Here is a 14,163-nt window from a genome sequence, read left to right on the forward strand (position 1 = left end):
AGTGTGACTCAATACATCATGAGCAGGAACAAAGTGACCGCGAGAGAACGATCGAGGACCACCATAGCGGGAAGGTGCGTATTTCATTCGTCCCCGATGTCGCAGCGCGAAGGATGGTTATCACGGGCGTGGCACACACGTCGGATTGCTATTTTCATCAGAATAGCGGTGCGTGCGTGCATTGTTGTACCAGGAAGGCGGCATTGCACGGTGCACGGATATCAAAGTGCGCGGCTCGGCGCTTGTGTTCAGCGGGTGAGGCTGAACGTGCGAGTGCGCGCGTAGTCGCTGCGCGGAGTTGGCCTGGAAAATCACGAACGCGACGGGGATGACGACTCTGATGTTTCTGGCGGGACCGGGCGAAAAACGCCGGGGTTCGAGCGGTCGGCCACGCCCCGACATCACCGGTCCCGTTCCTGGTGAACTGGGCTTCGTCCTTGCCGTCCTGCCATGTGATCCTTCCTCCTATGTCGGGTCACGCCACTGATCTCGCATCCGTGTTCGTGCTGGAGAGCGCTGCAGGAGGACCAGCCCACTTCCTGTCATTGCTGGACTTGCGGCGGTTGTTAAGCATGCAAAGGCTGCGTCTTCGCTACCGTTGCTAGATACTAGAGCTATAATAGTGCTGAGACTGCGCTTCGCCCTGACCTATATCGCCGTACGTGAGTTTAGGACGTCGGCTTTTAGCCGCCATACATCTACCTTGCCTCGAAGACGGGTACGGCCATACCAGCTGTTGCGCAATGTGAGTGCAACGCGACCCTTAGTAAAGCTTAAAGACACGATGGCACTACTTAAATATATAATGTATTTCGCGTCCGTTAATAAGTCTAGTCGCCTCACTGATGCCTCGTTTACAATGTCTTTTTGTGTCTGGGCCTTCTTGAATATGTTGGGCTGAGCTGCACCCGCACGTTCCCGCACGGTCATGTGCAGGAATACCCGGTGGAGCTTGAGTCAACGTCAGTAACCTGCTGCTTTCCCAACAATGATGTCCCATCTGTCTCCATGGTTATTTGGTAGAATTTTAAACCACATCTGCAAACTTACCCAATTCTTCGATGGCGGTAATCGAAGCAAAGACAAAAAAGAGCCCGGATAGAGTTTTCCCGACCGCTACGATTGTTATCCCACCGAGCTGCTTGTTTTGATCGTAGTGACGGGCAGAAAAAAAAGGAAGAAAGGAGTGTTTGGGAGGCAGGCGGGGACTTTTCCTTACTTTTCCTGTGCTCAATGTTGACAGCCAAATTTACCACACGAAATACCGCCTACGTTGGCGATGTTTCATAGTTAAAAACCAGTACGGCTTCACCGAGAATAACTGCGTTGTCGAATGACGTCGAATATGTGCGAACCACGGTATCTGCGGAAACTTTCAACTATATGTGCTATATGCTGTTATATGCTAAATTCTTATTGCCTGTACTCTCCATGCAATCTAACATGCTTCTCTGTTCTTTGCAGGAAGTCACTGGACAGTTTTGGATGTACGACTCTGATGGTAGAGTAGCAACAAATTTACACAGTTTTTTTTTGTTTGTCGATATCAGCATCGCATCATGAAAAGCGGTCAGGCCAGAAATTCTGTCTTGCACGCTAGCCGCATTGCTACAACATAGGTGACCAGCTCGCAGTGTGTCCCGTCGGATAGGCGCGGATGGACACATATTTTTTGTTCGCGTTGGTGACAAGGCAAGCAGCAAGAGTAGCCTGCATTGATTCGGTTTCTTTGCGTCGTGCAGCAAATCCCTAATGCGCGATAATCCTAAATCGATAAAAACACTTGTTCCCGAAGTACCAGTATTAATACAACGTGAGTCTTGCCGGTCAAGAAGCCGAAGTACAAGACCAGTACAAATACATTTCAATGTTAGCTGCTGGTAGCATCACGAGATTGACAAGTTCGCATGGCTTTACATTTCTGTATCGTTTCTTCATACAAGAATGGTGCATTCCTCTTGAAACTTGAAATGTTGTGAATTCAAAATAAAATTCTAGGTATTGAAGAAAGTCGAATTTTACCAACGCATTTCTACACAAATAATTGATTCTCTCGCTAAATAAATGAAAATTCATTCATTCCGCAGGCAATGTGGCAATCTCGTAATCGACTTCGTGCTCAGCCTAAATCGCATTAGCCGGGCAGTTACGATAGCACTTTTGTTGCCACTGGTGGTACTTCTCATTTCGTATGTGAAGGAAGCACCTGTAAAAAGGAGAGATCTTATTTATCTGTTCATTGCAGCAGATTTATTTGTTTGTGTGTTTTAAGACTGACTGCCCACGTTTCGATAAATTCAAGCGAAGACAGCGTGGAATTTGATCCTTCTCAATTTTGACCTGAGTCAGTTGTAGCGTCAGTTCTCAATTTGTATCCTTAAGCTTTTGAGCAACACCAAGCAGTGTTCTGTCATTAAAGACCTTTTGTCCCCTCCTACCTTGCATTTTCTGCTCCATGCACTGTACATGCCTCTAGTATGTATGAAATTTTAATGGCACGTTCGGATCGCTTATGTAGTAAGGTTTTCTCATGCATTTAAATTTACCTGCCGTGGTTGCTGAGTGGGTATGATCACGGCCACGGCGGCCGCATTTCGATGGGGGCGAAATGCGTAAACACCCGTGTACTTAGATTTAGGTGCGCGTTAAAGAGCCCCCGGTGGTCGAAATTTCCGGAGTCCTTTACTGTGGCGTGCCTCATAATCAGAAAATGGTTTTGTCACGTAAAACCCCATAATTTAATTTTTCAATGCATTTCCATTACAAGCATCCCTTGTGTTTTTATACGTTTCATTCTGTTCGTTTTCGGCAGTATGAATAATCGCAAAGAATGACAAATGCTTATATGAATAACAGGAAGTGATTATTGTTTCAATGTTCATTCAATCGTCATACTTTAAGCTTAATTTATCTGTACTGCTCATGATGTGAAGCTCTGCTGCATTCTTTCTGATAAGCGTTGTAATTTAAATACTTTGCAACTTGGTGCTACAACTGGGTGGATGACAATGCTTCACATTTGTTCGCTGAATTCTGTGCGCAGACAGCGTTTCTCGGTAACATCGACCTGGCCGTCCTTGCACGGATTGTATACGCCGGTGGAAGCGGGCCAGTCTGTCACGTGCTTCGAAGGGGCGCAGTCATTTGCTCGTCAGCGAGGGTTGCAGTGTTCGCCGCATCATTGGTGACACCAGTGGTTAGTATGCAGTACACTTTTGTACACTTTTTGTTACATCGGTATCCTATATTTTCGAAATGACAATAGATATCAAGCTGATTTTTTCTGTGCATACAGTACATATACGTGGCAATTTACTGTACCGAAATTATCAGCGTGCGAGTAAAATTGCTTACTTTAAAATAAAGATATGTACAAAATTTGGTCAAAATGATTGTGTAGAAAGTACAAAAATCAAGTAATTTCATTTCTCGTATACTAAAATAATTTTGGTACAGCGGCTAGAAGATGAAATTCTGAACAAAATGGAGTAAATATCTTGCCACTATCTTTATTAGTTGCTGATAAAAGTGCACCACAATATGCCCCAAAAGACATGGGAAAGATGGGGCTTACCCTGTCCCCTTAAAAAAAGAATCTTGAACGAAGTGAAGCGTCAAATTTACAACTTCCAAGTCGGCAAATATATGCCGACTGCAATCATATTGACATATAACCAAAGTGGAGAAATGTGTACGATTGTGCAGCGCTCTGAACTATGCTACTAGTTTGTCAGTACGACATTTACATGCTGTGTACGCAATTGTGTACTCCAAGGTAGTTTGTCAACAGCAAAAGCATTCATGGCTTGTTCGATTTTTTTTTTCGCATTGTGTTGCACTGGGCGTGATATTAAAGTGGCTGGATAGGTGCTTTTCAACCCACTATAGACATGGAATATTTGTTCTTATGCCTCATGGTGCAGTAATGAATTTTCGCTTTGAAGTCCACATTCTGTAAAGGGGAAGAAACTAATTAAAACATGTAAAACTATTAAGCTATTCTGCAGCTGTAGGCTTATGATTCTGAATATCGGTTAAATGCGGTGAAAGCAAGTTTATGATGAACAGACTTAGTAGGCGCCTCAAATGTGAAAGAAAAATTGTCTATCAAATGTCCGCGTCGGGTGTCCTAAGAGATGGTGCTTAGAGCACTGTAGTATGATCCCTTGGGCTATAGTTTCGTTTTCTAAACAATTCTTCAGAATTTGGTTGTATTTTTTCAAGATTACAAAATTTAGAACTACTTACTTGGAAGTTGGCTCAGCACAGCAGTGAGAAATGTAGTTTCTCTCGTATGCAACAAACATTATGCTAATCGGCTCAGCAGATCGTAATAAGGACATTCCAGGTTGTGATATGAACTGGAATAATGAAGTTGCATTTGTAACAGCAGTAAAGCTTCCAACTTAAACGTAACTTATGAAGGTGCACTTTTTCGAATGCCAACGTAGCACAGCTTGCAAGGTTTACGGTGTATAAGACTGCTAGCTTTGATCGAGAGTGACATTGGCTTCAGCCTTCGTACAGCAATTAGGAGAGGGGGTAGAGCTGAGGTTGAGGGCAAGGAACGTAAGGGGGCAGGTTTTTTGGGTCACAAGCGGTGACCATATATTGGAAGAATTAACTCGGTCACTCGGCCGAATGATATATGAGGGATACAGGGTATAATCACCACATTCGCCATCTTCGGAACACTGGCTCAGAGAACTGCCGTGCCCTCCCCGATAGGTTCAAACCGCGAATATGGCAGGAATGCGGCAGTGTCCAGATAGTGAGTGTCGCTGCTCGCGCCAGCATTGAGAAGTGGATAGGAATGCACTGCTTATTGAATAATTTTTCTGTGGTGGTGACAGTATGCGTGGAGGACTTTGTGCATATTATAAAAAAGAACATTTAGTCAAGACGCTCAGTGAATTGTTTGGGATTAATTAATGTTGAATAAGACTGTAAATTATATAGAAAAGTAAAAACAATGGATCAGAAAATTAAGAAAGCAGCTTCGCAGTCCTTACCTAATGTAGTGTTGTAAAATTATTGCAAAAGGAGAAAGTTCACTCTTAGATGCGCAGACGGCTCTGAACGAACGATGAACGTAAGCGCGTTTGACACGTTAGGTTGCACTGTCCTTGTTGAAACACCTTGGCATGTATCGACTAAATATGCATCTGATTTCCGCAATAGCAGAAAATTGGTTGAAGAAACGTCTTAATTCTTATACTGATTGTCGCAGTATTTCGAAGGTAGTAACTTAGTCCTGAGGTGCACGTTAAATAACGCCCCGATGGCCATAATAGATTTTGTTCCATTCAATAAGTCGTTCCTCGTAACAAACTATACGTAATTTTGGGGGCAATAAATTTAAAACATTGGCGAATGTCACGCAGATCTATCAAGTTATCAGCATTTAAATGATTTCGCATAAGGAGAATCAGGGCGAAACAAGTAGTGCCGGTTGTATGAAACATTTGTTGAAAGCTGCGCACAGCTACTTGAATGTTGTCGTTTCAGTGCGGACTGCACAGCGGCGGAGGACCGCTTTCAGAATTCGCTGCAAGAATCGTTCACGTGCGGTGCCGTTACGTCCTCGTCAGCGATGGCTCCATTCTTCAGAGCCTCCCTCCTGATAGCAGAAGGTGAGTGTACCATGAGTGGTGTGTCGATTGTAAAGTACTGATTTTACACTATTATAGGGTTCTTGCCCTGAAAGACACTATAATAATGCGAGTGCTTCATACTATACGATCTTTTTTTTTGCAGGGAGTAATTATCCCTGAACGATCAGTAACGACGGCATTCGCATCTATCATAAAGAAAGCCCCGCTTTTTGCTTGCCTATATTGAAATCTCCAACGATAAATCTGCTACGAACACATACGATTAACGAGTGACCTTGAAGAGTGCATTTTCTCTTATGAGCGCGAAACGTGCAACCTTGTGATATCCCCTCGTCGGAAATATTTATCCCGACGAAAGGGTACTGTTTTGACATCTTGAGGATGCAACGATTATGTTAGAGAATGTCACATTTTACCTCCGAAGCGCAGGACAAGTCTGGCACGAGATGCACGAATACGACGAAACGAGTTCGAACGTTTGAAAGGAGTAGCCACGTGACCTGTTTGAAATAAGCTCGCATGAAAGGAGCTTTCGACCGGTTATCGAGTGTTGACAGGGCTGATGAAAATGCGCTTACTGGTGTATGTTCAAGATGTGCTCGCGCTCTTCCTGTAAAATATGGCATGAATGAGGTATATATGGTTGACCACGTCGTGAAGGGCATTGCAGATTCCTTTAACCTGCTGATCTTGAAAATCTGACTGTCGAAGCAATAGTAAATAAAATGCCTGAATGTGGAACAGCCCTCATACTACGCGGAATTTCCGGAGGCTGCCAAATACGGCCGCGTCACCTTCGTGGGAAGACCAGGCACCTGAAACTGTTAGGAAAATTTGACGTGTGCAATTCGTCGCGAGCTTTAAGCCATGCTTGCGGCCACTCCTCGCCAACATTTGATCAATGACAGAGTAAACCGTTCGATCAATGGCAGAGTAAAACGTTTGATCAATGGCAGAGTATTACGGCAAAGAAGGCATTGAATGATAAATAATTATTTTTCTTTCCTTCGGTCTAATCATGTATAATCAGTTTGCACACATCACTTCATATGGGGCGTTCTCGCGGTTTTCGTGACGTCGCGTGAGAGACGGGCGAAGTGGCGCGAAAAATTTTTGGACCAATAAAGGAGGGCTGATAGCGGAATAGGAGTAGAAAAGTTTGGAATAGCTTTACGTTATAGCGCCCCTGTTCGTGTAGTGCAAATGAACATGACATTGACCAAAACATTATTCCGCTTTTTCTAATGTCTTGCTCATTTGAACTGCCCAAGTTCAGTTTCCAAGAGGGACACGCAACTTCGATTAATTTTTGGTAATTTTGATGCCATTTGTGTTCCCCTCAGAGGTTGAATTTGTGTGTAAAACTTTGGTAGGACACACCTGATCTCCTCATTACCGGAACCATGCAGCGTACAGGGAGAGCCCTGGCTAACGGAAATACATGACAGCACACGGTTCGTCCGTGACAAAACTATACATGAACAAATTAGGTTTTTAATAACACTTGAAGGTCTATTCGTTCTTGGCAATTCCCTTTGCGACTTTCTTTCAAAATATAGAAATCTTTATTGTCGGATGGCAATCAACCACAGCGTTGGTTGCTTACGTCACGTAAAAGTGGTTTTCGAAAATGAAATGTTTAACGGACAACAAAAAAGCATCTATACATCTCCGGTGAATTGCTTTTCCAGCGTTAACAGCTCTGACACACGTGTATTAATGCAGACGATGGGGCAATTGTCATTCATGATTCTTAAGAACTCAATCCTCTTCGTTTTGCAGGAATTCGCTGTGCAGTTTTGGATGCCTCGGGGTAAGGCATCAATTAGTATATGTTAGTTTGCTTTCGCTGATATAGAATCTACACTACACGAATTAAGCGATACTGTCCGTTTATTCGTGTGGCTTTGCTACTCTCAAGTCGGTTACTCAGAGAAACGAGGCTGTTTATTCGTTATAGTATGAAACTAGCTCGTTATATCGGTTATGTCGTCGGCCTTCATGGCCAATATTTCCAGCAGATGTGCACAGCGCCGTGGCTGTTTCTTAAAAGAGGGTAACCGAAGCTCAAGAAAAAAAAGGAAGTGCATCGCCGATTGACTGTGACAGTACCACGGTGTCACTGCTTGAAGTGCATGCCGTAGTAGTGCAGCAAGTTCTCCATTTTAAACGTTCGCCGCTACTGGACGCTCCTAACTACAGCAACAAAACAATCGAAAAAAATTACACACGCGTCAATTCACCAACGAGCGTTAACACGAAAGGCTTGCAGCAGTACAGTTGCACGTCCACGGATCACCGATAAGCTTAGTGAATGCCGCGCGCAGGAGAGCAGAGGTCGTATATCGTGGGCTTTCTTCAATACTATGAATTTCGGAAGCAGATTCCTAAAATTTATATTAGAAGATACAATTTTGCCTCCTTAAGTGAGGTGATGCAGGGCTGTTCATGGTTAGAACCTCGAAGGTTGTGTGGTGTGTTGGGGGGAGGGGGAACAAGCGAAGGGAAAATAGGGTCTTGCTGGAGTTGAAGGACGTGCGCGTAAGGTTATGGTTAAACTGGATATTTAATAAAGCGCTGAAGTTGGAGAAGTTTCGAAACATGATGCTTTATTCTCAAACAGAGCCGTATGCATAGCCTGCAACAGCATAAGATATTTTGTTCTTTCAAGCTGACGGCAAGCTGTCTGTTGGAGGTACTCAAGGGGTTTATAATTGCCTTGGTGTCAGATGTAGGCTTGCCTGATTGTTCAACTCCGGAAACCTATGGTGCGTATGTATATATATCTCTCTCTCTATATATACAGAGACTGTATACAACATTGCAAGAATGGAATCCGAAAGTTCATTGCCACCAGCAATATTAAGGCTTCATGTGAACCTGGCTTGGAAATCAATGGAGCCTTCTACATCCATGGATTTCCTGTCATCGGACTAATATAGGCAAGTTGGCCTCCTGCATGGTACTTGTTTCGCATTGCAATGCGTGTCTAATTTCTTGGTCGCGATTTATATAGGATACTGAAATTTCTTAGAACGCAGACAAAAAAAAATGGACTCTGGAGAACGCAGGTTTCCTCGCTGTTCGTATTCGCTACCCAAAAATAGTGAGTCACAAATGAAAGACGTCTAAGAGGATACATCATGTAATTCAATATTACATGGAATGGATAGCTCAGGAATCTCAAATTCTTAACCCCTTTATCACGAAATGAGCGGAGTGACACGTTCCAAAATAATTCTTTCAAGGTGTAGGTGACACATTGTGATTGGGCCTCTTTTGGTTCAGTGCAAATTACAGAAAGCAGAAACGTAATTCCAGTTTTTCTTTTTTCCTTGCTCATTTCCACGACTGAAGTTCAGTTCGATAGCATCTGCATTCCTCTCAGAGGTGGCATGTGTGTGTAAAACATTCGTACGAGACACCTGCACTCCTTATTGCCCGGATCAAGCAGCCGAAATCCATGACAGCACATGGTTCCTTGGTGTCAAAATCCTACAGGAGCGATTTAGGCTTCCATTATTGCTGCAAGACGTATTCGTCCTTGGCAATCGAACCGATGTATGTTTCAGATTACCGTGTATGATCACGTTGTTTCTGTACGTAACCTTAAAGCTGTGCATATAACATTGACCACAAGTAAGACTGGGACAGCGGAAGAGAACACACAAACGACATCGCCCGGGTCGTTTTCGATTTCTCTTCCGCTGTCCCTGTCTATATTTGCGGCCGATATGATATGCAGTAAACACCAACTAGGCCAAAGTGAAGTTCTTCTGAAAGCCGTGATTGCAATAAATGGGGCTTATAATTGCTGCTACTCGGTGACTGCTTTATAACACCAATCACTCTGTACCATCGTGTGTTAAAATTGAATATTTGCAGACCAACAGTAGATATGAGGTTTTAGAAAATTAAGTGTTTAACGCACGACAAGAAAGCCCCGCGACGTCTTCATTGAACTGCTTTTCGAGCGTGAAAACCTGTGATGTGGGGATATTAAGCAGACAATCTGGGGCCCTTCGCATTTGCAATTCTAAAGAATTCTTCATTTTGCAGGAATTTGCTGCTCGGTTTCGGATGTCAGAGGGTAAGGCAGCAATTACTATATTTTAAGTTCCCTTTCGCCGATATAGAATCCACACGAGGATAGTGATACTGTCCGGTTATGCGTGGCGCTTTGTTACAAGTCAGTTACTCACAGAAACAAGGCTCTTTATTCGTTATAATATCAACCAGTTCGTTATATCGGGTTCATCGTTGGCCTAATTTTATTGGTAATTTTAAAGGCAATGAAAGTTACTTCGTCATATCCATTCGTTTGTTGCCTATCGTCTCGTTATAACGAGGTTAGACTCTATCTACGCAGGAAACTATACGATGGTGCGTCAACTGGCAGTCTTTCTTAAGTGGAAACTTTAGCTCGGGTGCTCCTATCTAAATACATGTAAAAGGAGATTTAGTTTTTCTCGGCAACTACTGCACGAAATTTGAGGTTTGTTGACTTTAAAATAAAAACGTAAAATCTAGTGACTGTTTCGAATTTTTAAGTTAGGTCGTCAATTTTTTATTAGAAATTGGTAAAAATCGGAAATTTTCAAAAACGAAACTTTGTGTGCGTATGTTTTTCAAATTCTCGAAAATCCTGTTCACAAAATTCAAGCGCTAAATTGAAATTTCGCTTCCAGCTGTCACTAGAACTTAAATATCTCTATCAAATTCAACAAATTTCATTAAAGTCGGTCCAGGGGTTATCTCAGATAAACGTTTCTTGCGTTTTACATGAATTTGAATAGGCCGCGTTAGAGTTGGGCCCGAGCTAAAGCTTCCTCTTAAGTTTTCTTGCTAGTTGGTTACCGGTTACTAGTTGGTTACTGGTTATGCATGGTCACTCTGGACACCAATACCGTGCGAAAGCCGCTCATCTTCACGTTGCCCTTGTGCAGGTGATGGAGGCGCACGTAGTGGGCGTGCCAGGGTGGCCAGCGCCAAAGGCGGGGCGCCGTTGCCGGAATCTTACCGCTAGTGCTTCCCAGTGTTTGCGAAATCCCGTATGAACCACTTCATTCGCTATCCTAAAGCAAACTGGGCTATCCTGTAGAAGTTAGCTCGTTTCAAGCCTTGGCGTTTGCGGTGTGCGTGTAATCGAAAATGACTTAAGCATCAAAGCTAGTTGAAGCCTTTCTTGTTTTTGTTTTGTTCGCGCTACATTAAGATTTCCCAATTGCATACGGGCCACATGTCTAAACTCGTCCCATGTTCTTATGTTGCTAGTGCTCTACACCATTGTTCCATGACAACATACAGACCACAATCGTCGACTACCGTAATATAACGTAGCTGTTGCTTTTCTTAACTCGTTCCACATTAATGGACCACATTAATCCGCGAAAATAAAACATTTATAACTATTCAGAATAGACTAAACTGGACGCTGAGGACAGACCACTTTTGAAATGCAGAGAAAATACAACGAATGAATTAAATACAGCTGAGACCAGGTTATGGGCAGAATAGGTCAACAATAGCACCGCACATGGTCCCAATTAAGCAGCACCAAGATCATGCAAATGCAAGCTGTGCCTATCGATCCATGCTGGCTCTACAATCACACGGGAGTCACAGAAAGACAGCCAGCGCCAAAGATTTCCCTCGTGTTATTGCTCTGAAATTTTCTGGTTACTGCATACAGTCCACCCACATGCACGATGACGTGTCTGTGCAGAGTGTACCCCAAAAGACTTGGTGATATTCATCGAGCTGTGGCAGTTGTTCCTGTGCATCGGTTGTGGACTCATCGCTACTTCCCTGCTGTCACCATCGGTTAGTATCTGCTACAGCGAACGTCGATTTGCACGTCGCGAAGCCCTCCTTTTGAGGCCGTTTTGAGGTTGTTTTTAACGCGAGGAATTGGAACTTCGAAAATATTTTTCTACCAGGAACGTGGCATAATTTCGAATGACACGACCTTTGTAGGTAATAAAAGAATGCCGATGATTCATATTTTGGCATTCGGATTATTAAGTTGAATGCGCATTTCTTAATTGTACTACACGAGTTTTCCACAACGCCCCGTAGGAACCGCTTTCATCAACTAATGTAACGTTAGTGAAGAAAACCCAGGAAGGCCTACATCTGAAGAGCTCTCGATGAACAAACATGACGTATCATGGAACAAACTTTTGCTGATTGCGAGCAAGCGAGAACTATCTTTCATGTACACGTCCGCATGGAATGTGCAAGTGTGCCTTCCCTCCCGCTTCCCAACAAAGAAATCGCTTACCTGGAGAATAGTGGGCACTGAAAGTGCGCATACCATAGTACGTCTTCTAAACAGTGTGCATGTTCCGTTTCAAAATAAATTAGTTGTAAGTAGCGCTTAGATGGTCGTGTCCCCGCCTTTCTTTGTCCGCGTTTTCTAGCGTAAAAAAAAAAAAAACTATATACGAATGCTTAGCCCACTCGCGCGAATCGCCACTGTGACCTCACGAATTTGTTTGTTTGTCTTGTAGAAAGCATCGGCCGAGCAGGATGGCGCGCCGAAGCAGTCACACTAGTTACGTGTCAAGATTGGAAACGCGCCCACGAGCTCATTGACATTTTAAAGGACACCAACCGGGAGGGTCCGCGTAGGCTCTTCAATATGAAATAGAGCTAAAAAAAAATTCTCGCGAGATGCCAGCGTCGCTGAGAAGAAAATGGCCGAGCTGTCAGGAGGAAGCTGCGATCGCTCAACGCAAGCAGAGTTTTATAACATTGTTTAGAAACGCTCGAAGGGCCACACAGGAACAGTAATCTATGAACAAAGAAGCCTATAGGTTATGCCACAAATGAAGCTTAACACTTACAAGAAGCCTAACATCTGTTGTCTTCGCGGTTTTACTAAACTAGTACATCAGATGGCATAGAAACAATTTTATACCGCGAACCTTACATAGCTCGGGTCGTGTCCTCTTCAAATTTCCGGAATACTAGTGTTCCATGAGGGCATAACGGCGACGTCAGTCCTCTAAACTAACATGACTTGAATAAAAGTACTCTTCGTGGCTTAGTGTTTGCGATATTCTCGTATTCTAAGATGACAAATAGACTAACTAGATCTGCAGCGGTTACAACTGGTGTGGCATTGTTTCCAATGCCCTACATTCTGTTGCACTATCATTCCACTGGAAGTGCATACGAACCGCATTGATTCTCTAACCTCCCCTAACGAGGTAATCTTGTCGTCTGTCGTCGTGTTCGCCTTAAAAGGCAACTGCTGCGAAAATTTGGACCGCTTTGGAAGTCTCGTTTTATATAACTGAAGCTTAGTTTAGGCTTCTTGAGCGCAGCTGCCTCCGTCGCACTGATAAATCTCAAATGCGGCGTGCGGGGACTTACGTCATCTCGACACCAACAGGGGCACGCGACTTCAGCTTAAGTGCTGTTTAAGAGCGCTTAAAAAACAATGACCCTGTCTGCGGCTTTGCAAATATGGGAAGAGTGGCATATACACTACTTGTGATACATTTAGCCAAATCCAGAATACGAATATGGCTTACGAGCCAATTTATTCCACGGTCCAAGCCGAATTGGCTTTGTGCGTTTGTCTTGTTTACACGTGACTCGTATTCCTCGATGGCGTGCGGACTGCATTGTTCAGAGAACCGACGCTAACGTAACTGTCGGTGGCAGGTTATCGCGGTGGCAGGTGAAATAGCATTGCGATCGGAATTAATGCTTAAAAATGTGCAATCACTCAGACGCTAAAATTGAAAATTTGGCCAGTTTTTGGAAGTGAGCGCACACTTCTTCATCTTGAAATATCGAATTATCTCGGAAATAATCATCCCTGTATGATGTTGACAGCACAGCATTTGTTTGAGATTGCTTTTACGTAACTGCGAGGCACCACGCACAACGTGCACGTTACTGTAGAGCACCGGAAGGCATTGTCATATTCCACCTGCACATATATAGTTACGGCGCTGAATTTATAGGGTAAAACCCGAGAATCCCCAGTGCTTGCATCCCGACCAGAATTCACAAAAGCACCCCATGAAAAACACCTCCTCCGGCCTTCGCAGTTCGTTGAGTTTATGTCAATATCCGAATGCTGACACCGGTGCAAAGACTGCTTCGGTATCACTGCGGGTACAAGAGCTGCTTCTAGTTCATCCTTGTCTTCTACATCGCTTTATAATATACCTGCAACTGATAGTAGTATTCAGTTCCCTTATTAAACTGGTCAATTTATAGTCGTTTGTGTGCTTTATGTAACCTGACTATATTTTCTTTTTAGGCACAAAGGCTATAGTCGACCGCCTGACGTGTGAACTCGTTTTGTCTGGAACTGACTGTGACTCAATGCATCATAAGCAGGCACAAAGTGACCGCGAGAGAGCGATCAAGGACCACCATAGCGGGAAGGTGCGTATTTCATTCGTCACCGATGTCGCAGCGCGAAGAACGGTCGTCACGGGCGTGGCACACACATCCGATTACTATTTTCATCAGCATAGCTGCACGCGCGTGCATTGTTGTAGCAAGAGGACGGCATTTCATGGTG

The 14,163-nt window shown here is 43.8% G+C and overlaps 1 protein-coding gene across 1 annotated transcript; it reads left to right on the top strand.

Annotated features, from left to right (window-relative positions):
• Nucleotides 1–18: 18 nt before the first annotated feature.
• On the top strand, nt 19–13,968 carry LOC142591341 (uncharacterized). Its single transcript, XM_075703668.1, has 8 exons — nt 19–74; nt 1,465–1,501; nt 3,044–3,196; nt 5,509–5,633; nt 8,422–8,557; nt 9,675–9,705; nt 11,341–11,438; nt 13,897–13,968. Exons 1-5 carry the CDS (start codon nt 19–21, stop codon nt 8,555–8,557), a joined length of 507 nt encoding a protein of 168 aa, XP_075559783.1. The 3' UTR covers nt 9,675–9,705; nt 11,341–11,438; nt 13,897–13,968.
• Nucleotides 13,969–14,163: the final 195 nt, after the last annotated feature.

This window comes from Dermacentor variabilis, chromosome 8 (assembly GCF_050947875.1).
Source record: "Dermacentor variabilis isolate Ectoservices chromosome 8, ASM5094787v1, whole genome shotgun sequence".
Lineage (NCBI taxonomy): Eukaryota > Metazoa > Arthropoda > Arachnida > Ixodida > Ixodidae > Dermacentor > Dermacentor variabilis.